The 25,456-nt window shown below is 41.4% G+C and overlaps 1 protein-coding gene and 1 long non-coding RNA gene across 5 annotated transcripts in view; one reads left to right on the top strand and one right to left on the bottom strand.

Moving 5' to 3' along the window:
* Nucleotides 1-2,112: 2,112 nt before the first annotated feature.
* Nucleotides 2,113-7,840, top strand: gtf3c4 (general transcription factor IIIC, polypeptide 4). Of its 2 annotated transcripts, XM_058064826.1 has the most exons (6): nt 2,113-2,240; nt 2,327-2,461; nt 3,016-4,716; nt 5,986-6,116; nt 6,270-6,358; nt 7,021-7,840. In XM_058064826.1, the coding sequence occupies exons 1-6, from the start codon at nt 2,229-2,231 to the stop codon at nt 7,083-7,085; spliced, it is 2,133 nt and encodes a 710-aa protein (XP_057920809.1). In that variant the 5' UTR covers nt 2,113-2,228; the 3' UTR covers nt 7,086-7,840. The 2 variants fall into 2 exon arrangements, with proteins under 2 accessions (XP_057920809.1, XP_057920808.1); XM_058064825.1 differs by having other exon boundaries at nt 2,117-2,461; nt 7,021-7,599.
* The window catches only part of LOC131119937 (uncharacterized), a 47,250-nt gene continuing 27,648 nt past the window's right edge, over nt 5,855-25,456 (bottom strand). Inside the window, exons 3-7 of one of the 3 annotated variants that reach the window (XR_009126617.1) lie at nt 8,780-8,835; nt 7,875-8,090; nt 7,743-7,770; nt 7,565-7,656; nt 5,855-6,462 (exon numbers count right to left, since the gene is read on the bottom strand). This is a non-coding gene — a long non-coding RNA (uncharacterized LOC131119937). The remainder of the gene's footprint in view (nt 6,463-7,564; nt 7,657-7,742; nt 7,771-7,874; nt 8,091-8,779; nt 8,836-25,456) is intronic. The other 2 variants (XR_009126616.1, XR_009126618.1) reach the window with 2 other exon arrangements.

Genomic DNA, 25,456 nt, shown 5'->3' with positions numbered 1-25,456 from the left:
TAAATACATCAGTTAATGAGTCACCAAATACACCTATTCGCATGTACACGCACAAAATGTACACTAAATATCGGCCGGAATGCAAAGCAAGCTGGTAATAGTCATAACACGATGTCAGCGAGGGTTGGTGATTGCGGAGGAACGTGATTGGCATTCAAGTGGAATGATGAGTTCAAAGGACAACATCTCAGAGATCAGGCACAGTGTTTTCCACATTTGATCAGTGCCAGCTCTGACAGCTGTTGGGTCAGAAAAACTGCAACAATCACCTTGTGCATAAAAACGATACATCTGTTTTACATTTTCACATTAAAGAGCCGACTCTCCCCCTCTTTTTCAGAGCGGAGACAGATGAGGACGTCATCCTACACAGCTGCAAGATGTACACACAATCAGCTAGTTAAAGTATTTTAAGTATCCGAGTCAGGTATGACAGCTGTGACATAGAATCCTAACCTTCATCCTCACCAAACCGTTAGGGAAGGTGCGAGTGAAAGGGCAGGTATTTTGAAACAATGCTATTGGCTACTCTCTTAGAAGTAAAGTCTATTTTGGAAAGCCCACTGCAAATTAAAGGCTAAATATAAAAAGAAGTGATGTTTTTTTTTTTTTTTTTGCTGGCAGCCGTGACACCACAGCTTTGCGGAATAAATGCAAATAGATAAAACAAACAAATATAAACATATGTGTGGTATTTAGGTTTCCACTTCAGAGTGTGAAGCACACTGTGGTTATGTATGACTGAATTGACAGTATGTTTTCAGTTTGATTAACATGTTTTCACAATCTGGCTGTGTTTTTTATAATCTTACTTTGAGTTGAGGATCTGGGCCGATATTGGGTATTACTTTTTTTGTTTTCAGACGTCTCATTGTGGTTATGGAGCAATTTTGCAGGCCAATGAAGAACTTGATTAACATGTTAAGTATCATTAAAGCAAAAGTATATAATAGCCTGCAATTCACATTTCAAATATAGGTATTTTTTCAACTCTAAATCTGAAAACACATTTACCATCCAAGCCTGATTTATTTAATTTTTGTCAGTGTCCCAAGCCAAGATGACTCATCTAAGTAACAAAACTAAAAGTAACAGAAAATACGTCGTTCATAAACCGAATAATCATTGTCATGGGGATGTGTCTCGGACTCTTGCCTCTCATGGCCCTCCATTAGGTTGAAATATATTTTGCTGTCGGTGCTCCAAGTACCTTGAATCTTTCCCTGCTTCCTCAAGTTGCGATCTTTCTTGGCGATATCAGCATTGCGTTTTGTCAGATGATCATTCATGATTTTACTTTTAAGCTTCTTTCCTTCTTCAGCGGTGTGGTGTAGAAAAATTGGCCATTTATTGCTTTGTTGAAGCAACATTTTTTTGTTCAATGTAGTTTCAATTCATTCATTCATTCATTCATTTTCTACCGCTTTTCCGCATGAGGGTCACGGGGGTGCTGGAGCCTATCCCAGCTGTCTTCAGGCGAGAGGTGGGGTACACCCTGGAATGGTGGCCAGCCAATCACATGGCACATATAGACAAACAACCATTCACACTCACATTCCTGCCTATGGACAATTTGGAGTTGCCAATTAACCTAGCATGTTTTTGGAATGTGGGAGGAAACCGGAGTACCCGGAGAAAACCCACGCATGCACGGGAAGAACATGCAAACTATATATATACACACACATATATATATATATATATATTGTGAAGTTAATATAATTTTTTTATTATTATTTTATTTTTTATTTCCTGGGGATTCAAATGGCACAGATAAGATAGAATGGTCCATAAATTTAATTCATTGAGCAAGTAGAGGTTGACGTTCCTTATTACAACTATATGACGAAAAATAAAAGGTCAAATGCATACATATATATATATATTGTGAAGTTAATTTTATTTTTTTATTATTATTTTATTTTTATTTCCTGGGGATTCAAATGACACAGATACGGTAGAATGGTCCATAACTTTCATTAATTGATGTGCACGTTCCTTATTACAACTATATGACGAAAAATAAAAGGTTAAATGCATACAGTACAGTGCAAAAGTGCAAAGTACATTGTATAAAAAAAGAGGATAGTTCCTTCTCGAGTCACGTGATCACGAACGTCATTTCCACCAAACAACAAACATGGCGGCGTCCGAGTCGTCAAGTATGGAGGTTGATGTTAAAACCGTAAGTGAAGCCGTTAAAATAGAGTATACAGAGTCCGGCGATAATGTCTCCGCAGGTAAGGACGACTTGCCTGTGAAACGAGATCCGGTCGTCTCGCTTTTGTCCCCGGTGATAGGGACACAACCGCTTGTTTGGTCGCAGGACCACCGTCTCGCAGTGTGTACATCCACCTCATTGGCAATGATGGAACTATTGTGTGACGCCCAAAGCAGCAAACAGGAGCTGATACTGCACAGGACGTCCATTCCGGTGCCCAGTGAAAGCTACGGATTACGGGTAATTATGCTCGAACTCCGACCAATTTCAGTCAGCTGGGACGGGGTTTCGGGTTTGACACTAAAGCGAGTTTGAATACGGAAAAGAAGCTACTCCTTAAGGTATTTTAAGAGTTTCACAAGCTAACTAGTTTACATAGAGGTATAGCTTGAGTCTCATTTTGAATGTGTTTTTCAAAAATACATTAAATTTTTTTTATTTTTTTTTAGTGTTTTAGCAAGTATTTAGTGCCGAATCTAAGCATTCTTAAACCCACAAATAGCTAAACAAACTAAAATACACACTTAAGGCATTCTGAGGACACATTGAAGTGTATATATATATGTAGTACTGTGCACTGGTCACTCAGTGTCGGTAAATGCAACTGTAATGTTCGGTGAGACACACAAGCACCTGACTTGATTGCCGGAACAACTGACTTCAAAGTTATTATAGGCTTCAATTATCTCACAATAGGTACAATAAGTCAACGCTGAACCCCAAACATCACTTCCTGTCTGCCCCCCCCCCACTCAAATTTCCTTTATATATATATTTTCTTGTTGAATTTGCAGGTGGGAGCAGCACAAGAACAGGTGAAAGCCATCGAGCACTTAACCTCACACCTGGATCCCACTTCAAGGCAGGCTTTTCTGATGGATAGAGTGATAGATCCCTTGGGAATAGCACCCAAAGGAGTTAAAAGTGCTAGTTGGTCTCCATTCGGCTGTGATTCTCATGGACGCTGTTTGATTGCATGCCTGACTCTCGACCATAGACTAACCATCCATCGCAGCCATAAGAATCTCACATGGAGCTTGCTAGTGGATCTGACCAAGAAATATGGCGACATGCTACAGGAGCGAGGCTACGCTAAAAAAGATGACAAGCCACCACAGAAGAACATCTGTGATTTTGAGGAGCTGCAGCGACGTTTCCAGATGCAGACTCCATTAAGGATGAAGTGGTCGAGTATTTACACAGTGAAACACGTGCAAGCCGACAACATGTGCGTTGATGCGGAGATGGTACTCCTCGCCGTCTTGATGGAAAACGGCGACCTTGTTTTGTGGAAGTTTGTTTTGCCGTTTGAGAACGGAGCAGATGTTGTCTTTTATGATGTCATCGAGTCCAAAGTGAGCAGACCCAGTGATTTGGAGTGGTGGGAGTATGAAAACGCAGGAAGACGCATGAGCGGATTGATTGTCGGCAGTGAGTCGGGCACACTTAAGATCATGCCAGTCAGCATGGTAGGGGTGAAGGGCTACTTCACACTGCGCCACCCTGTCACGCTATGGAAGGAATGCGACCAGATCGCTGTTGACAACATTACGTGTGTGCCACTGGTCCACCCGATTCAGAAGTTGAACTGCAGTCTCATTGTGGCGTCTCGCGGATGCTACATCTACTGGTGTTTGCTTATGATTTCTCCAACTGGACTGAACGTGCACAACTCACACGTGGTGGGCCTTCACTCGCTTCCAGTTGTCTCGCTTGCAGTCAGCAACCACGGGGTCGTGTACACATGCTCCATGGATGGGTGGATAAAGAAGCTGACACCACAATTCACAGAAAAGACTTTGATTTTTAATAAAGAGAACATGCTGGGTCCAGATTTTTTAGATCAGAGGAGAGTCCATGGGATTACGTTAAGCTGCAATGGAGCATATATTGCGCTGGCCAGCACACAAGGTCTGGTCGACATGTTTCACCCAATTCACAGGACTTATCAAGTGCACTTTATAGCTGTGAAATCGCCAGAAACGGCAGCAGGACTTGTGCTAAAATCCCCCACGCAGAACTTGTACAAGCAAGCCGACCTGTTGGATCTTATAAGGTGGAACGTCTTAAAAAACAAAAGCATTCCAGAGGCGTTGCAGCAAGAGCTCGATCAGAAGATCCAAGGGGAAGACTCTTCCTACTTGTGGCGCTTTAAGCTGTTTTTGGTTCGGATACTATACCAGTCACTTCAGTCACCACTGACAGATCACTACTGGAAACCTTCTCAGGAGGTCGGCAAGACACTCATGAAAGAGGACGGAGATGGAGAAGAGGAGGAAGATTTGTACGGTGAGGCTAGCGCCGTTAAAGGGATGAAGCAGATGGAGCAAGTGAAGGCATTGATCAATTCAGTGGAGACCCACCTGGTTAGAAAGAACATGAAGAAGGTGCTCGGTGTGGTGTACCTCAACACACGGATCACAGAAAACACATGCATTCCCACTTTGGCCGTGGCTGAGCATCTCTCAAAAGATACCAGTGACAAGGACGCCCAGGTAACACCCTCGTCTTATCAAGAAGCTTCTTGTACAGTCATGTGATCCAATAAGGCCACCTCATGGTGATCAGAATAACTATGATCTAAAACAGGGGTCTCAAACACGTGGTCCGCGGGCACTAGTTTGAGGCCCCGCCTTGATATGAAAGTTTAATGTTAGTGCGGCCCGCGCAAGTTTGATATGGATGCTGTATGGTATCATGTACCCAGAAAAAATTATTACGTTTGATTAATGTTCATGTTAAAGGTTAAATAACTGTTAATAGTTATTCTCCCTATCCATGTGGAAGTGGTAAGTTTTTGGCTATTTAAGTTTAAAGGAAATGACTTGAAGGCTACCGTTTTAGGTCGCTAGCTCTCTAGTTTGCGAGTTAGCATGTGTCTCAAGACCCTGCAGTTGCGCAATATGCTGTAAATAAAAAAAGTATAAATGTGACTATAGTCGTGTTTTGTCATGTCTACAGGGCTCTAATAATGCTTTGTTCATTTTAATCTGAAAAAAGTTATTTGTCTACCCACCAACTATATGTGGTTTCTTAAGTTTTTATTATTTGCCGTTTTAGTGTTATTATATTTATTTATTTATTACTGATTGATTTTCTTTAATTTGATTTGTTTATTTATTTTTCATCTTATTTTGTGTAGAAAAATAAAAAGAAAAGATATTTGAGAACAGTGGAATGTTTTATCAGAGCTTTTATTGTACAAAATCGAAACCAAAGCAAAGTTTATTCATTTTTCTGTTTTTAATAAATGCGTTTAAGTTTTTATTATTTTTATTTTTTTATTTATATTTATTAATTTATTACTGATTATTCTTGATTTTTTCATTTATTTTTCATCTTATTTTGTGCAGAAAAATAAATGTAAGATATTTGAGAACAGTGGAATGTTTTATCAGAGCTTTTCTTGTAGAAAATTAGAGTTTTTTTTTTTTAATTGTTTTTAATAAATGCGTTTTTTTTTGGAAAACCTGATGCGGCCCAGTCTCACCCAGACCCGAGCTCCAGTGGCCCCCAAGTAAATTGAGTTTGAAACCCCTGATCTAAAAGATAATTCAAATCCCTAATAGTTACTAAGTTGGCAACAGTGATTGCTGCTGTGGTCTCACAGGAAGACCAGGTGTGTTATATGTTTATGAACAAGGGAAAACCAGTAGAGCCTGATTTATTTATGGCGGTCCTAATGTATTAGTGGCGTGCCCTGTCTGGCTCATTGCCTGAAAGTACGATAAAACTTGTGTTTATTGTTGTCTCTGGCTTTTTAGATCCTGATTGGTCACATCAAGAAAAAAATGCACAAGCAGACGTTCCAGGAGCACTGCAGCTTATGTCAGGATGTGCTGCCCTTCACCGATCACAAACAAGCAGTGTGTGAAAATGGTCACATGTGGTTCAGGTAGGTACACAAGAGTGAATGACTATTTATTTACCTTCACAGTGCTGCTATCATGCCATTTCCTTTTTTGACATTTACACACGCATCATGCTTGTTGTCTTGTGTGTGTGTGCGTGTCAGCCAGCTTTAAGACCTTTCTCTTGGCCTGTCCAGGTGTGTGCTGTCTTACCAGGCGTGCCAGGCGCTGACATTCAGACGATGCCTGTTGCAGGACAGCATCTCTGGACTCCCGGCACCTGATGGTATGCATCATTTTCATCCACTTCCTTTTTCTTTGTCACTTCCGCAGCTTTCAAAGGAAAACTTTGTGCTTCACTGGTGGTCGAGTAATAACTTGTTCGATGACCTGTCACAATGAGAGGGGAAATTTGAGGTGCAGTAAGAAATTATCTCAACTTCATTTATGGTAATGGTAATGGTTTTATTTCATTTGAACATGCATCAGATTACAATTGAGTGCATCCCATAATCAGTTCACAGTTCCACATGTCCAAAAGGAGTAGGAAGAAGCAAAGCTTATTAAATCCTACCCCTCCATCTGGTACTTTTACAATAAGTAACTGTTACATTGGTTCACTTCCTGCTTTCCATAATACAGCTTATTATTCATTCATTCATTTTCTACCGCTTTTCCTCACAAGGGTCGCGGGGGTGCTGGAGGCTATCCCAGCTGTCGTCGGGTGAAAGGCGGGCTACACCCTGGACTGGTGGCCAGCCAATCACAGGGCACATGTAGACAAACAACCATTCACACTCACATTCATACCTATGGACAATTTGGAGTGGCCAATTAACCTAGCATGTTTTTGGAATGTGGGAGGAAACCGGAGTACAGTTTATTATATTTATTATATATTGTTGGTCTTCATCGTTTCTATCATAACCTTGATTTATTTCCCCTTAGATCCACAGTGGATAAAGAACATACTCCAGGCTCCATGCTCGCTCTGTGACTCGCCAATGATCTAGAGCGAAACCATTGCGGGAACACGGGAAATCTCTGCAACCTCCATCATTTCCTTCTGAATTCAAGTGTCCAATTGCTGCTAATATGTTCATATTTATGTCTGCAAATAAATTGATGCTTGTATTTCCTCACTAGTGCAAACACCCAACTGAGGCTTTGATTCCTAATTTTAATGAGGTGAAACATTCTGCCATTTTCCAATCCTCTAAGAATTAAGTTGAAAATGTGTTTATATATGGAAGCTTTCATTATTCAGTAGGACTTCAGGGCACCATAAATAAGCTGCCTCATTTTTCATTTTTTTTTTATAATTTGCCTGAATTTCCAAACCTTTGGTGTAGTTTTTATTGCAAGTAAGTGGAACTTCCTTACTGCTAGACCTATTTTAGTCATTTTATACTTTTTCCTCCTTTTTTGAGCGAAACATAATACATTCTGAATAAAACATACTCTCAGGAAGAAAAAAAAAAACTTGGCGTACCTACATTAATTGGCGGCGTAAAACAATTTCCATGCTCTGGGTGGAGGAGGAGGAGGAGGGCGTTGGTGCTCAGTCATTCTCTCAGATGAGGACTTCCGTTAATGTAAACGCAGAATAGAAGAAACGGCACATGAGATGAGCAAGAGGCAGGAAGAAAGTGAAAAGTGTGCTTAAAAACCTGCCGTGCTTCCTCCCACGGGAGCAGCCTGTAATGAGATTCAGTAGTAATGAGGGACAGAACATGGTGCCAGATGTGATTCTAATTCTAATCAAGGAGGGGAGGGTGAGCATATTGTTAAATACAACTTACTCCTTTTTTCATATTTGGAGAGAACAAGAGCATGTTGTCCCTCCCTTGGCCTTGTTTCCTTATGGAAGTGAGGAGGTCGGCGTCCTGTCATCAAAGCAGAAGGTGGGTCACCAGCACCGCCACTCTGTTATTGTTGCCTAACCCGGCAGTGATGGCGTAGAGCAGGGGTCTCAAACTCAATTTACTTGGGGCCACTGGAGCTAGGGTCTGGCGGGACTGGGTTTTCCAAAAAAAAAAAAAACGCATTTATTAAAAACAGAAAAATGAGTAAACTTTGCTTTGGTTTCGATTTTGTACAAGAAAAGCTCCGATAAAACATTCCTCTGTTCTCAAATATCTTACTTTTTATTTTTCTACACACAATAAGATGAAAAATAAAAAAAAAATCAATCGAAAAAATCAATCAGTAATAAATACATAAATATAATAAAAATAATAAAAACTTAAGAAACCACATATAGTTGGTGGGTAGACAAAGCATTATTAGAGCCCTGTAGACCTGACAAAACATGACTATAGTCACATTTATACTCTTTTTATTTACAACATATTGTGCAACTGCAGGGTCTTGAGACACATGCTAACTCGCAAACTAGAGAGCCAGCGACCTAAACGGTAGCCTTCAAGTTATTTCCTATAAACTTAAATAGCCAAAAACGTACCACTTCCACACGGATAGGGAGGATAACTATTAACAGTTATTTAACCTTTAACATGAACATTAATCAAACGTAATAATTTTTTTCTGGGTACATGATACCATACAGCATCCATATCAAACTTGCGCGGGGCGCACTAACATTAAACTTTCATATCAAGGCGGGGGCCTCAAACTAGTGTCCTGCGGGCCACATTTGGCCCGCGGGCCGCATGTTTGAGACCCCTGGCGTAGAGTAAATACTGACCCAATGACGTTGACAACGTGCTAGTTGGCTTCCAGATTACTGTCGGGGTGCCCACCCTTGAGCAAGACGGAAAAAACAGCACATTATTAGTTTTTTTTATCTGTACAAAAACAGGCAACATCATTGGGTCACAGTTAATATGGTGGACATTAACGTCACATCACTGATCTGTAGAGACAGACAAGAATGGCTGTTCTAGGTTGATCCTCCTACTTCCATTCAATAAACTGCCAAAGAGCATCTCCACCAGTAATTACCTGTTTCTCTTCCCCCCCTCCACTGTCTCCTCTCTGAAGGCTTCAAACAGGGTTTTTGTTCTCTTTGCATACAATATTTATATCCTTTATGTCAGTGTCAGGATGGCAAAGATCACTGACGACACCTTTTCACACCTTAATTCCATGTGATATTCCTTTTGTTTAGACTTGATTTGGAACATGATCTGCCACGCGATGCTGTCTCCAGAGTATCAATTCGTTCCCCCGCATTCGGTTTACTCTGTAGAAACACGGCCGCTGCTCTGCATGCATCACCTGATGTGATGATGATGCTTTCAGCGCTGCGTTACGTTCACTGGGGTTCACTGATCGGGAAACGGTTTGAAACAGTATGTAAATATTTATTATTCAGGTTAGCATTGGCTTGAAAGGATACTAAATGTCCGACTAATTTATTTTGTTTATTGTAGTTTGCAGTCTATATACTGTACATCACAGGTCAGCTGGAGCCTACACCAGCTGACTTTGGGTGACAGGTAATCTATGACCCAAAAGTTGTTTTTCAAACCAGTTAAGAACCACTGATTTGGAGTCTCCCATTACCCTAACATGCATGTTTTTGGGACAAAATCCCAGAAAAAAAATCAATGTACACACAGGGAGAACTCCACACAGATTTTCCAACTGAGATTTTCTAAACTATATTAATTCATAATCGTATTATTTGTCATAAAATATGCATTTTTAAGGAAATCTTATGTAATTTATTTGCCTAAACTAAGCATTTTCAAGCATAAAAATGTATAAATGAAGTAAAATCCAAATATAAGGCATTAAAAAGATGTCAGAAGTGATGATATGTAGTATTCTACACTGATCACTAGGTGTTGCTGTAATGTTTAGTGAGACACACAAATGCCAGAATTTGAATTATGTCAATAATCCCAAAAATAATCCCAAACGCATTCTATTGTTAGAGCTTATTTTCTGTTATTATGTCTACTATATTTGGTAATACGAGTGTAAAGATGACTATAGGGGTGTTACTTCATGTCTAGAGGGCTCTAATAATGTAAAAAAAAACTTATTTAGGAGGCAGTAAACATATTTTTAATGTTCTAACTATGATAATTCACAAGTTAATGTGCAAGCATTACGGCTAGTTATGATTATGTCGACATTAATGGGTATGTTGACCCTTATTGATATATTTTCAATTTAGAAGCTCTTTTTGAAAATGTATTTTTTAGAAGATAGTATGAAAATGTCATCATGTCTTGTCAAAAAGGATGTCTTTAATTGTGTTTAGCTGTTTGATTCCAACAATACACAGTGTCTCCAAGGTGGGTGCAGATGTTTGCCATAGTAAACAATTGAGAGATGGTCTTGCTTTGTATGATATTAGTCATTCAGTCTCACACACACACACACACACACACACACACACACAAACTTGTCAGTGTTAATGAAGTCAATATGCAAGATTGTCTTCTGCACTGTGGTGCTGATGGAGTGAACATGGTTGTATAACTGGTTGACTCCCCCGCCCCACACATCCCGGGGGAGAAGCAGGGAGGGAGGGCGGTCAGTGACCCGAGACAGGCTGAGGGGGCGCTTGTCTGTCCTATCATTAGAGTCCCGATTTGTCCGTGGCTCGGAGAGCACTGAAGTGGAACTAATACTGAACAGCAGAACGGACAAGCAGAGGGAGGGCCACTTTTTACTGCTACATTAATTAAGCTCAGTCACAACATGCTCCCTGTCTCCTCTTGTTCTGCTGTAATTAAGTGGAGGGTACGGCTGGTTTAACCTCTGTGAGCCCCTTGCTTAAGGAGGTGATACATTTACTCAAATAGCACTTTTTTTTTACTTCGATACGAAATGTTTAAAAAGTGCAAGACAACATCGCCAATTGGATTTATTGTTAACTACACAGCTGCCTCAATATACATCAGAGTTTAAAATAAATAAATCAGTCTGGTGTCTTGTATTCTCGACGCAAGGGGTCAGAAACCTGCTGCTCGAGCACCTAATGCTAATCGCTAACACGTACATATATGAGATTTCAGTGTAAATAAGTATGGAGCTATGTATACTGTGTAATGTGTAATGTATGATGCTTGTATTGAGGGTAGGCCAGTCATCCTGTTGCTCGCTGTACTATTCGTCCTGGATGTCGTCGACACACAAATAAGGGGAATTCCACCGAGGGACGATCCTAACTGTTTATTTTGTGTAAGTAATCGAACAAAAGCAGTTGTTTGTGTAGCATTATAGAATGTGCATACATAGAGTGGAGTGAGTGTAATTTGCATGCATGCAAATTACAAGCTCACCAATATCCGGAGTTGCGAATAGCCTTTTCCACCACAATCTGTCGGGGTCTAGCCGAGTCTTTTAAACAAGAGTAGTCCCTTCCACCGGCAAAATTAGAAAGTGGGGTTCGGTGGCTGTCCGAAAGTCCTCGGGAGCCCCTTGGGAATGAGACCAACCACAGCAGAGTGGGCGTGCAGAGTGGACTGCGGGTGGAGTCAATTAAAACAGACTGTTTTGGCGGGAAGCAGGAAAGCCAAGGAAACACAATTGGAATAGGTGCAGATTCTGGAAGATCTAGAAAGCTTTCCGTGTTAGTTATTGTGTGTAGCTGCTCTATAGGAGTCCACAAGTCAATAGAAAAGGCCCGAAAATGAGCGTAATAGGTGGACTCTGAAGCAAATGTTTTATATATTAAAGGGTATGCATTTTTTTGGAAGCTGAAATCATGCCAATCTCCCAAAGTAAAATGCAAGAATATAAATATAGTACTAAAATTGGCATAATGGATCCTTTTTAAATGGATGACAGGAATAAATACTTTTGATACTCTGTGGTTTAAGCAGAGTTTCTAAATCAAGCTATTGCTGCTGCTTTTTCTGACAATGTTAACTGTCGTTTAGCTACGTTTTGTGTGATGTGCCTTTGAGGGGGATTGATGGACAGTTTTGTCTTCGTTCCGTATGGACTCTAAAAGCTAAATTTTTTTTAAATCAATGTTTTTCTACCTTAAGATGAGAGAGATATGGGAACAAAAAGCTCTTTTGCAAGACTACCCGAATGCGCCTGAGCACATCTTAAGCAAAACACACTTCTCTGCCGGGCGGCAAGACATCACATGACGTGAAGACGGCGGATGATGGATGTCTGTCTCCATCGGCGCTGGCACCGTCAAGTGACAGCTCTCGGTGGCGGTGACAAGCGAGGTTCCAGCCGAGACAGATTGCCTTCAGGTGGCTCACTTTTCAAAATCTCACCGAAAACGTGCTGCACTTAACTTTCCTTTTGAAGGCGGAAGGGCTCTCGGTGTCTTAAAAAAAAAAAAAAAAAAAAAATCTTATATGCCACATTTCAGCGGGAATAAAAAAAAGTGGATAGCGGGGGTAGGGAAATGGCTCATTTGAGAGTTTGCTTTAATATCTGTCTTTCGGAGATCAGAGTCATATTCTCACAAGTCATATTTCAAAACGTCTATCACAAGCCATGTAAAATCCCTTAAAAGTGCATTATGCAATATAATAGCAGGTTTGAGTGACATTTACCTGCCAAGGAGATGTGGATGTGGGGGTACAAACTCGGTGTCTTTTGCTAAAAGGATTTCATCATGGAAGAAATCTCGGTTTGCGTCGCGATTGCAGCTGTTGACTGAAATTAGAAATGAATGTTCCTCTCTCGTGGATAAATGCTTTTTAACATGTAAAAGCCGATAAAAAAGCAACTGTATTATTTTGTGGTTTACTTCTAAGCAGTTGATGTGAATAAATCTCCTGCTTCCCTCTGTGTGTCTTCTTGGGGAGGAGAAATTATTTCAGAGCCTGGTTATGCAGAATTTCTAATGAGTATTTTTGTTGCAGCGGGGAAAAAAAAAGAAGAAGGAAATACTGGTAATAACTATGTGCAAAAACCATTAGAATGCATATTTATGTTGCTTGTTATGAAATATTCATTAAGTTGCTATAAAAAAAGAACAGGCAATTGGGGCTGGGGAGGGAAAATGTGTGTTTATTTGTGTGTGTTTGTGTAAAATGAGGGCGGTGGGGCACTCGTCACCTATTGCGCAGGAGTACTGACTGAATATCTGACATCTTTTTCCTTTCTTTCCATCTCTTGTTCATTTTCTCTTTCCCCACATTTCATTCTCTCACTTCCCAAATTAAGAAATTAATGAGGGATAGGTTCTTTACCAAGTGCCCCTCCAATGTTTACCACTGATGAAATTATAATGTAGGCTCTGCTGTATTATTTATAAGCCAATTAGGCGAAGTGTTACTTGATTTGATAGGGAGACGACACACAGTGTACATTTAACTAATGGAGACCAAGAGAGTAAAGGGAGGGAGGGGTGAGAGGACAGCTGAGGCGGCCTTTTCCGCACGATGCTCTAGGATTACGTGGCTAATTGCCCTGCTTTATCTGTCTGTCATGGATAGCCATGCATATTTTAGCGTTCCCAAACACTTTGATTGTTTGCACTCGTGTTGGGGCTGTAACAAGTAGAGCAGAGGCCAGAGTGGAGTGTAGTTAAAAACTGGCAGCAGGGGATGCAAGGAGAGCGTGGAAGGGGGTGGGGGTGTTGGTGACGGCGATACTCAGAAAACAGTGACAGGTGGTGGTGGTGAAGTTTTGACAAGGAGCAAAGGTGTGTCAAAGTGGAAAAAAAATACCGCAGAAAAAAGTACAGCCTTTTCAATCAGAAGCTGTAATTCCATGACAGCTGCGACAATAATTAATTGCGCTTATTTGCATGGCTTATTCGCTTCGTACAGCACTGGTGGGGTAATGGTACACAGAAATAAATATGAGGGTTGTGTTAGGAAGGGTATCTGACTTAAAAAGAAACCCAAGGCTATGTTCATACGAAGACACTATTTTCACTTAAAAACCATCTCTGCCCACATAAAAACACTTTAACCGGCTGTCACATGCATTCTGGCCAATCAAAAGCTTGGAAAAACTACCGAAATTTATACCAAATGAACTACCAAAATAAAACTAAATAAAACTAAAATAAACCAAATCTAATACCTCTGATCATCATCAATATAGTGAGATATTAGAAGCAGGATTTTTCCAAAATCCCACTTTTTAAGGAAGCCCCCTTATAGCTCAAAGCCAGATTCGGACTGCCATATTGTATTATGTGAACTGCGAAAGCCTGGAAATAATTACCTTAAGTGTAAAAATAAACTGACCAACATTGTTCAAAAGCCCTCACTCTTAGTACCGGCCATTTTTGATGATTTTGACTGATGTTTCAAGGCACACAGAATATTGTGTTCATTTAAACTAAACTAGTGAGATATCTTGAAGTCTTAGAAGGGTTGATGAGAGCTCACGTGACCTCGTGCCCTTCCTTGTTCCCCATGCGGCGATGTCAATCTGTCATCAGTTACAAGCTTGCATGGAAACACTAACAATATAAAAGATGTGGCATATATGAACCAACCTCTTGTGAAAACATTGCTATTACAGCAACATCATGTGTTTGTTTATTTGTTGAAGTGGATATGAGATCTCTTTATGGAGACATGTTTATGAATATTGTCCATATATATATATATATATATATATATATATATATATATATATATATATACATATATGAATATTACCCATATTCATCCAGGTCATTGTATTCTCAGGTAATTCAATTGGTGCCAATCGGACTGTTCAGGTTGTCTTAGAAGACGTTTCGCCTTCATCGGTTCGTGCCCAAAGGAATCAGACTAGATAGGACAGCTCTAATCTTTGTAGGGACATGGCAGACCAGGGGTACGCAAAGTATCTTTGATTTAAATATATAATTTTACATTTGAGTGGTAATGGCTTAGGAGGTAGAGCAAGTCGCAAGGTTGGTGGTTTGATCCTCGCTCCCTCCCCACAGTTACTGTTGTTGTGTCCCTGTTTGGTGGCGGTCAGAGAGGTCAAATGGGCAGCCATGTTTCAATCTGCCTACCCTCGGGCAGCTGTGGATACGGATGTAGAATACCAAAAACCAGTGTGTGACTGATGGCTTTGTGAAGCACTTTCGGTACCTAGAAAAGCGCAAAATGGGAAAAAAAACAAAAAAAATTAAAAAATCTGCAGTATTTTTACTAAAATAAAATAAAAATATTCAGAGGTAAAAAAATAAAATGTCATAGTTTTATGAGAATGTAATATTATGAGGAAAAATGGTCATTTGAGAAGCATTAAATCCATATTACTTCTGCATTTTCCCTAATTTTTACTGAAAAATATTCAGGTGAAGAGGTGCTGCTTTGAATTGAAATTTAAATGGTTGTGCTTTACCGACTGACGTGAATATTTAGGTTCTGTATTAATTAGTAAATTACTTTAGCTTCTTGCAATGCCATTCTTTTTTTTTTATTTTATGAATAAAATAATCTTGATAAGAGGAAGAAGACGTAATAAAACATTTATAATGTGCTTGTATGTTTGGGGAAGTAAAGGGTAAAGGGTTTGCCCCCTAAAGGAGTGGATCTTGAAGAGCAACTCTGACTGATGAGCTTTTTGAAAGATGATCAGACACTTCTGCTACGAAGGGGAAACTGGAGCAAAGGCGTCCTTAATTATCTGATGAAGGGAAGCTTATCTGAACGGTTTCTTTTTCTCGCCCCTTTTTATCCTGCTGGATCGTGTGGCAGATCTCTACATAACAAAAGAGTGACCTGGCTGACCCTCCGATCATCCAAAACACCATTGTGATCCATAGATACTACATTTAAGGTGTGTATGTGATTGTGAGTCTGCGTATTTTTCATTCATTTCAGTCGAAATCATAAAATCTGTGTCAATTGTGTCATTAATTCCCAATTAAAAGTATTAGTACGTGCGGTGATTTATTTAAAAGCTCATACAAGGAAACGCTGGCTCAGTTTCCTCCTTTAGGAAATAGGTAAGAAGATCCCACGCCAGGTCTTCTTTTGCTATCAACACACACATCCCATATTGGTGTGCAGCCTCCATTAGAAGCCCACACATAAGCACCGGAGCTATGTCGCAGACGACGTCAGTATGTTCACTTATTCATCTCTGTTAAAGCCCATGTAAGGAGATAGCTGTTAATTAATATAGCTGTCGGGTAAATGGTTGCTGCCGGACCATTGCCACCATCCATCAGTAACATAATCTCAGGCTTGTTTTCATGCCAGGCCTCGGGCTCAATTAAGATAATGCCATGCAAACGAGGTCTCTCGCCATTAGCCTCATCAAGAGGGGCTGTTAATGGAATAATTGGGCCACTCTAAAGAACAATTACTGTGGCATCTCCTCCCCAACGATGAGTAATCGCTGTGAGCATGACTGAGGAGTCGCAGGGTGGGATGGCCAGGCGGTGGGTTAGACCCACACGATGACCCTGGAGGTGGGACAGCAGCAGCTAAGTCAAGCTGCTGTTCCTTCAATCGACATATTCATTCATTCATTTCATCGCGGGGGTGCTGGAGCCTATCCCAGCTGTCTTCGGGCGAGAGGCGGGGTACACCCTGGACTGGTCGCCAGCCAATCACATGGCACATATAAACAAACAACCATTCACACTCACATTCATACCAATGGACAAACAGAGATGGCCGAGAGTGGAATCGAACCCTGGTCCTCCTAGGTGTGAGGTCTGTGCGCTAACCCAGTGGTAGACCAGTGGTTCTCAATTGTTTTCTGTCATATATTTATTATTTTATCATTCAATATTCATTTATCTGAATTGAACCCCGGTCTCCTAGCTGTGAGGTCTGCGTGCTACCCACTGGACGGCCGCGCAGCCCTCAATCGATATATGATGCATTTATTTGGGACACATGCGTCATTGTTTTTTTTTATAGGTTAGCTAGAACACAGTATCTCCATGAATGTCAATCATTTTTAGAAATAAAAAATATTTTTCAGCAATATGAGAATCTTTATGCCAACAGGAGCTCCTCTATACAACTGCATAGAGCAGGAAGTCCAAACCCTTGTTCCAAATGATACTAGTTGCAATCAGGATCTTTTCTGAAGCCCAGGGAACTTTAGACTCTTGTCAACATATTCAACAGTACATCGACTTGGCGACATAAAATGACTGAGTCTGTGGAAGAATAGCCGAGAAGCTAGAAGATCTAAATATAAGACATACAGCAAATCAAATTTGTGAAAAAGTAGTTCAGTAGTACTTTCCTCAGCACCAAAATCTGACCAGAACTTGGCTCAGGACACGGCTTATGAGGGTGTCATAGAACTTCATGTCAAAAAATCCAAACTATCCTTTTAAGTTCTGTGCTCCTTGTTCTGTTCACGGAATGTGGTGTTCAAGCACACTACGTAACTCCAGAAGATGTTCACTATGCTGAGTGAAAGTCTGTCACACAGTGTTTGTTGTTGATTTACAGGCTCCCGCCATTCAGTAGCAGACACAAAGCCATATCTCCACAATACAAAAGAACCTCCTCATCTGTTATCTGCCCACACCTCCACTTAGCTCCATGATTCACATCTTCACACACATCCACCATAGGCAGACTAGCATGAGCTATGATGATTCCTCTGACAACCACTGGGGCACATCATTCCACAGCACACCACAACTTTGCAGCAGCTCAGAGCCCCTAAACCTCACCGGTAAGATGTTTCCATCTAGTATGTGTGTGTGTGTGTGTGTGTGTGTGTTCATGGCGGTGGAGCTGAACAGTGAACAGCTCCTTGGGAATTTTAAGAGTCAAGCCCCTCTAAATCTTCTTGTTTCAACTTTACAAAATCAATAGGATAAATATCCTGTTTGCCTCTCTTGTACTTAGCGGCACCTCCAGCTCGCTGTGGTTACCAGAGCGTAGAATCTTGCTCTAACCTCGGGCTATGTTTAAAATAACCCCCACACCCTCCCGCCCTTGTTTTTTTTTTTTTTTTAAAGCTCTGAACGACCAAGGATCTCAGGTGCATGTCTTTTTTTTTTTTTAACCCCTAGCAAAAAGCAGACTGGTGTAAACATATGCCACATGATACTGGGTAAGTCTCGCAATCGACCTGCTCCTTGTGTGATTAGACTGGTGAAGCTGAGCCCAGCTCAGACACAGATCGAAGACGGTATGCTCTCAATATGGATGTGAACTCTGCCGGCCACATCCTGCTGCTTTCATTGATTTTTATTTTTTATTTTTTTTTGCCCTCAATTATATAACAGAAGCACCGTTCTGGATTTACACTCAAATCACAGTTTTGCGAGCAAGCATGTCCCATAAATCAAGAAAGCATTTTGGCTCATACGAAATGGGATTCTCATCGACTGCCTTTGGCGGCCCCTCTGGAGAGATTTGCGTTTCTGCACAGCAGCACGCTCAGAGTGTGTGTCTGCTTTATCTTTTTTGTTCCAGGTGATTGGCCCTGAAAAACAAAGGGGCGCTGACTCAAAACTTTCAGTAAAGTAAAGAACTCAAGTTGTCAAGTTGTCACACGGTGACAACAGTTGGTTTTCTAACTGGGAGCCATCCACTCACAACTACTTACCCAGTTAACTTTTTTTGTTCTGCCAGGATTATCAATAGAAAATCAAGTCTCTACAGGTTGTGTATTATTGTGAGTGAAAACACAACTGTACACTAATGGGACTACAACACAACTCATTTTCAGTTCATAGACAATTAGCGCAACTATTTACATAGTCGATTAGTCTACAGTAGATCCCCACACAGTCCCGACAACCCCAAATATGTGGATTTTAGGGCCAAAAGTTCATTTTATCCTCGTCATCAAGCACTGAGAGTTTCCACTTTGTGTGGCCGTCCTTGAATGCACCATAGTTGCTGTGAGACTTCAAACTTAGTATATATAATCTCAACACCAAGACTCTGATTGCTTCTGTTCATTGATCATCTTGAGCGGTGAGCCTTTACAGAGTTTATATTTTTTTATTTTAAAATGGGTTTAATACGTGTCCGATACACTCCCGATCAAAATTTTAAAACGAGTTGATAAATTGCATCAAAAATTTAAGACCACAACCTTAAGCCAAAATCCTAGCAAAAATGCAATTTTCTGTCAGTGCCATAATCACTTGGGCTAGGGTCTCTTTTTGAATATGGCCAGATTTGTCATGATCTGAACTTGTTTGGTAGCGCGCAGACCTCACAGCGAGGAGACCAGGGTTCAATTCCACCCTCGGCCATCTCTGTGTGGAGTTTGCATGTTCTCCCCGTGCATGCGTGGGTTTTCTCCGGGTACTCCGGTTACCTCCCACATTCCAAAAACATGCTAGGTTAATTGGTGACTCCAAATTGTCCATAGGTATGAATGTGAGTGTGAATGGTTGTTTGTCTATATGTGCCTGGTGATTGGCTGGCGACCAGTCGAGGGTGTACCCCGCCTCTCGCCCAAAGACAGCTGGGATAGGCTCCAGCACCCCCGCGACCCTCGTGAGGAAAAAGCGGTAGAAAATGAATGAATGAATGAATGCACTTGTTTGGTGTGCTGCCCCCTGTTGTCTCTTTTCTGTCCTGCAGCGGACCCCTGCCTTGTTCTCCTGGTCTGCACACTGTTGCCCATCAGCCATTAGGCCAAGATTAACAAGTTTCTTGACCATTCCTGTTGCAATGCGCCATTGCTGCTGAGGTTGGATGTAGTAGGCATTTTAAACTTCTTACAGTATACAGACTGTTATAGAACAAAAAAGTCAAATGGTAGACCCCCTCCAAAAAATGTAACCATCCCTGAGCCAGATCTGTCACGACATGGTACAATCCTCGGCCCAAATGAAGGTTGTTACTGGTGCAGAGTGCAATATGCAATATGCAACAGAAGGGTTTTAAGACCAAAAAAGATGATCTTTCTTCCTGTTAAGTGAGAGGGCCCACTTCACACTTTGATGCAAAGAGGTGATGATCAGACCTTGGAATATATGTGTCTTAGCAACCATGTATAAAAAAAATAATTAAAAAATAATGCTTTAGTTTAATAATAAAAAGGTTCAATATTGTGATGAATTTTAAATGACAGTTCATTATCAGAGACATGGTGACACCACCTCGTCTACTTGATGAGGACAACTTTATCTCTGACAGCTGACTGCATGACAGTCACTGTAACCTGAAGTATTTCATGCCCTGTAGCCCTGGTAAATTGACCCATGCCTCTCTGCTCATACGAACATCAACCTCATTTCAAGCATCCCATGTTTCCTGCAAACGAGAGCACCGTCATTATCACAGTGCCATCAGACACCTGGAGGACGAGCGCGGTGAAGAGGCGGTGGCCGAGGATGTCTGAAGGAGGGAGGTTGGGCTTTGATGGGAAGGAGGGTAACCTGATTCGTGATGCTAATCTGACTACGCTCTGACATTTTCGAGGATAATTGTAGCGCCGGCTGAGCTCAGGTGAAATGCGGGGCGATCCTCGGGAGATAAACCCTGTCGTTCTCATCGGTTTGCTCTTCTTCCTATCACGTGTCCTGCACCCCTCTGCTTAGTATTAATCTCCTTTTCCTTTTCTATATCCAACCCTCCTCACGACATATGAATATTCCCCGGAACGCCTGACAAACCCGCAGTATGCAGTGGGTAAGGGTCGTGGGCGCAACTTTAGCTGGAGTAATGAGGCCTAATCCCCTGCTGACTGGGGCCTGTTTAAACAGCTCCTGACTGAGCCGCTCAGTAATAGAGTAATTAACCCCCACGCCCTGTCCTGCCCAATAGCGCTAGTCCTCCATCACCGAAGCCCACTACATTCTACTGCTGCTTTACTGCTTTCTTGTTTTTCCAGGATATGATTGGAGGAAGGGAGATGGAGGAATAAAACCACAAATCCATGGCTAAAGACAAGACTTCAAGCCTTTGACAAAATAATAATAGTTTCACACACTGTCAAGATGAGTATGACTCCCAAGCACCAAATATTGGTAACTTAAGGCCCCGTCCACACGGGAACGCTCCTGAAACAATTCACATCCACATTGTGCAGGATTACTAAATAGTTGCATCCAGACGGGAACGGATCACGGAGTGAAAATGATATAATACAGAAGGAACAGACACGCCAAACCATAGAAGAAGAAAGAATGCATGCACATAAGTCCGTCGTCGTCCTCTCTCCAAGGCTCATGTAGACTTATGAGAAGTGGAATTACTTGGGAGACATGCCAGTCGTTATGTTGGTGTGTCGGCAGCTCTCACTTGGTCACGTGACAGACATAAGTTGGTTGCTTGTCTACACAAGAATGACATGATTTTGCGGTGAGACCATTTCAGGAAATGTTTGTGGATCAATGTGATTATTTGCAGCTAGTCCTGAATGCCTCTGACATTGGTTTTGTCATAATGAAAACATCAGTGGGCTTTTCCATAGGCTTTTTTTTCTAACAAGTATACATCGTACTAATCTGCAGTCGTAGCTTTACGGTGCCCAAGTGTTTTCAGGGTCAGAAGTTGTAAAATGAAAAACTTCTGATTACGTTTTGGCGCAAGTCAAATGTAAAAAATGACCCACTGCTGGTTGGCTGGTTAATAGGCAGGCCTCATGGTTCATGGTTCAGACAGGTGTACATGGTTTTATCAGGGCTCCACAATAACGATGTACCGATGGCCCGGGGCAAGTTAAAACAAAATTCTATCATGGCGTCCCTGCAAACATGGTCTAATTCTTCAACAATTGAAGGAAAACACCAAAAAGTGATGAACTAAACAAGTATTTTATTAGCGGCAGCAAATCAAATGATGGCACAGGTGAGTGAATCACATTGCTGTGACAATTTGAAGTGGTCACAATGAAACACCACCGATTAGATCCAATACCAAGTGCTGATTTTGCACAGGCTACAAAATCTAGCGCTTCCATTTCTCTGTATTTTTCTCACCTTTGCTTCACAAGTTATTGTTTGACCTTTGAGCATTTTTTTCTGGCTTAAAAACACTATACTAGTACACAAATATGTCTATTCAATAATGTTTCATTGTGGTGCACAACTTATAAATATCACTGCTTACTACCATGTTAACATACATCTCCACATTTTTTTTAAGCACAATGAATGAATGTACTTTTATTTATAAAGGCAAAGTGCCTAGAAGTCTCTTGACAGTCCAGATTTCCATGCAACGTCATGATCGATGTAGGAAAACAACCACAAGAAATGATAATCATTTCATCTTTATTTGAGATTCTCATGTGATGCCACAAAAATGAGATGATATCATTATGGCAGTCTTTGGGCAAGTAGTTTTCGTTTTTAATGTAGAACCCTGTTTATGCTTATTGTTTTACTATTTAATATTTTAGCCTTTGTTCCTTCATATCAAATGTTGTTACTGTACTTAAAGGGACTAAAGATGGAAATCAGACACTGGCTATAATATTGCATATTTAAATGAAACTGTCCCTGTTTTCTTTCTTAAATAAATCAATCTACAAATGGAGCATTAAGCAACAGGATCCAGCAGATGGAGATGTGTGGCAGCCTTTTTGTGTGTGACAGTGGTGTGACCACATACTGTGGTGTAGTTTTCCTTATTAATTAATTCTAAAGGGTCGCATTCACACTCACATTCACACCTATGGACAATTTAGAATGTCCTGTTAACATGCTTTGGAATGTCAGTGGAAACCAGAGCACTAGAGATAACACATTGGAGAGAACTCCACACAAAGACCGCAATGATAATCAGAACCCTCAATCTCCAGAATGTGAGGCCGCTATGCAAAACACTTCCACCGTGCAGCCTGTAAGTACTGCATATACATTTATATTTCAACCTGAAAATCATTGAACATGTATGTTGTGCAAGTATTCCATCCTTCCATCCATCCATTTTCTATGCCGCTTATCCTCATTAGGGTCGCGGGGGTATGCTGGAGCCTATCACAGCTGATTTTGGACTGGTCACCAGCCAATCGCAGGGCACAACAAGCATTGACATTCATAATTTAGAGTTGCCAATGAACCTAGCATGCCTGTTTTTGGAATGTGGGCAGAAAAATGTGGGGGAGGGTATTATTAGGGTTCCAAACAGAGTCTTCAAAAAAAAAAACAACAAACGGATGTTTTGAGAGAGTGGTGAGTGTAATCTGTTTTATTTCATGTGCATGTTCATTCATTCATTTTCTACCGCCAGCCAATCACAGGGCACATATAGACAAACAACCATTCACACTCACATTCATACCTATGGACAATTTGGAGTCGCCAATTAACCTAGCATGTTTTTGGAATGTGGGAGGAAACCGGAGTACCCGGAGAAAACCAACGCATGCACAGGGAGAACATGCAAACTCCACACAGAGATGGCCAAGGGTGGAATTGAACTCGGGTCTCCTTCCTGTGAGGCCTGCGCGCAAACCACTCACCACTGTGCAGCCTCATGTGCTTGTTATTAGATAAATATTGTTTTTGAACTGGTCCATATGATGTTGTAGTTAGTTTAAAGGGTCGGAGTTGTTTAGATTGTAATGCCAGGCGTTTTTGTATACTCGTGATAGTTTGTATAATTGTGACGTAACAGTTGTGGTATTAAGAAGTGTATTGTGTAGCTTCAGTAGCCACTACGGGCCGAGATTAAACTGTTTAAATTCCAGACTCAAGGCTAGATTGCGGGATTCTCAGACTTATTTAAAATAGTCGAACAGTAGTAGAATATGAGCAGCGTAGGATGCAATGGCAACAGCTCAAGGTTCAAGGGTCATTAAAAAAGCTCAGTGAATCGCTCGAGGCAGACGGTGCATTCAGGCGCAAAACATATCTCTCTCTCTCTCCAGTGATCTGATTTCCAGACAATCATACAAGGCAGATTCTTTGTATTTGCTTTTGGTGGGCTCACGAAAACAATCAGCACAATCAAACAGTGCACACTACACATACATCCTATCAAGCCTCTATAGCAAAAGCCTCGTGTGTTCATGTCCCAACTCTTGCCGTCTCCATCTAGCTTAATGCGGGGAGGTGCTGGGGTGTTTGAAGTTGGCAGCCACCGCACATTATGCCAGATGAAATGCTATCATGCGTGGTCGCTGAATGGTTTGTGTCATTAAGAGAATAAGGCAAACAGGGAACCGAGCGCCGCTCAGAACCTTCCCGCTCGTACGCCTTTCTGAGGGAAGGCAAGATTAAGGGGATGTTCAGAGGCTCTCGTCTGTCAAGACTTCAAAGATGCCATCGACACTCCTTGTTTCTGCCGGTGCAGCAACCAAATCGCACACACTCTGCTGCCTCTGTGGCTGTCAAAGCTCCTCTGACATCCCCTTCATCAGGTATACAGGCTTTAATCCAGACACGGATAAATAAATCAACACAGAGGGGTCCCACTCTTTTCAGCACCTCCTGGTGGCAGGGTATCCGCACAGCCGACATATGCAGAAAAGATATCAAGAAGTCATTAGCCGTCTGCTGGGGGCAACAAAGGGAAGCCAATTGCACGTTACGGAAGCGTGTCATTAATGCACAATGCAGCTGAATGCAGATGAGAAAAGAGATTTGGTTTGAGATGATGATTCAGAATTTGGCTGAATTTGACGATTTAATTCTCTTTTTTTTTTAGAAACGCACATCAGTTTTCAGAAGAGAGGAAGAAGACCAGAGTTTGAATTACAGTTGACACCTTGACATACAAGCAGATATGGGCCACATGGGTGTTTGGATCCCGGCGAATCCAAGAAATTCACACGGCAGATGGAGGACCATGGGAAGCAATCTGAAGCATCAACAATGAAATAAATAGAGCAAACCAAAAGAAGCAGCACTGTGTACCCAATACAAGCGTGTTAACTCGCAGAGAAAGGAGCAGAAAAGAAAAATACCAGCCAGGAGAAGCAGTGCGTTGTACCTGTCGAGGTGTGTTTCTTTTGGCTCTTTTCATTTTATTTTAACAGCAAAAGCGAGGCAGACAGAGATCACCACAACAGAAATATGTTGTCTGAACTGAGAGGAGAGATCTGTTGCTCCATTGTTCTGTTTGTTTGTTTTGAAGACCAGTCTGGCAGCACATAGCGCATCCCTTTCAGAATACAAAAGATGCCTTAGAGGCAACATAAGTGAAGTTTTATGCTGATGACTGACTGTGTGACAAACATCGGGTGAGAAACTCCAACTCCTTTCAGCGGGGTACCTGGTTTATTTGTAAAAGTTAAACAGAAAAGGCAGCTTTATAAACTGACAGAGGTGGAACACAGCAAAAAACAAAACAAAAAAAAAAAACTAATTTATATCCTATATGAGGAATGCAAGGCACCCATGGGGTCCGTGTTAGTTGTGAAAAATTAAAGGAGACGGATTCAAACTGTCCAATTTCCACATCAAACAAACACTGGGCTCCGTGCTCCTGGAGAGGCTGCCGCATATCTAACACATAGCTTCAGAAGGAGGTGCCCCCCCTCCCCTCCCCTCCTCATCCATCCTTCCATAACCACCACCTCAACTGCCTCCTCATCCTCCCCCTGCTGCTTCATCCCCTCCACGAGTCCACGCTACAGCCAC

Source organism: Doryrhamphus excisus, chromosome 2, assembly GCF_030265055.1.
Source record: "Doryrhamphus excisus isolate RoL2022-K1 chromosome 2, RoL_Dexc_1.0, whole genome shotgun sequence".
In the NCBI taxonomy this organism is placed as follows: Eukaryota; Metazoa; Chordata; class Actinopteri; order Syngnathiformes; family Syngnathidae; genus Doryrhamphus; species Doryrhamphus excisus.
The sequence above is the reverse complement of the archived record's forward strand: the minus strand, read 5'-3'. Positions and strand labels throughout refer to the sequence as shown.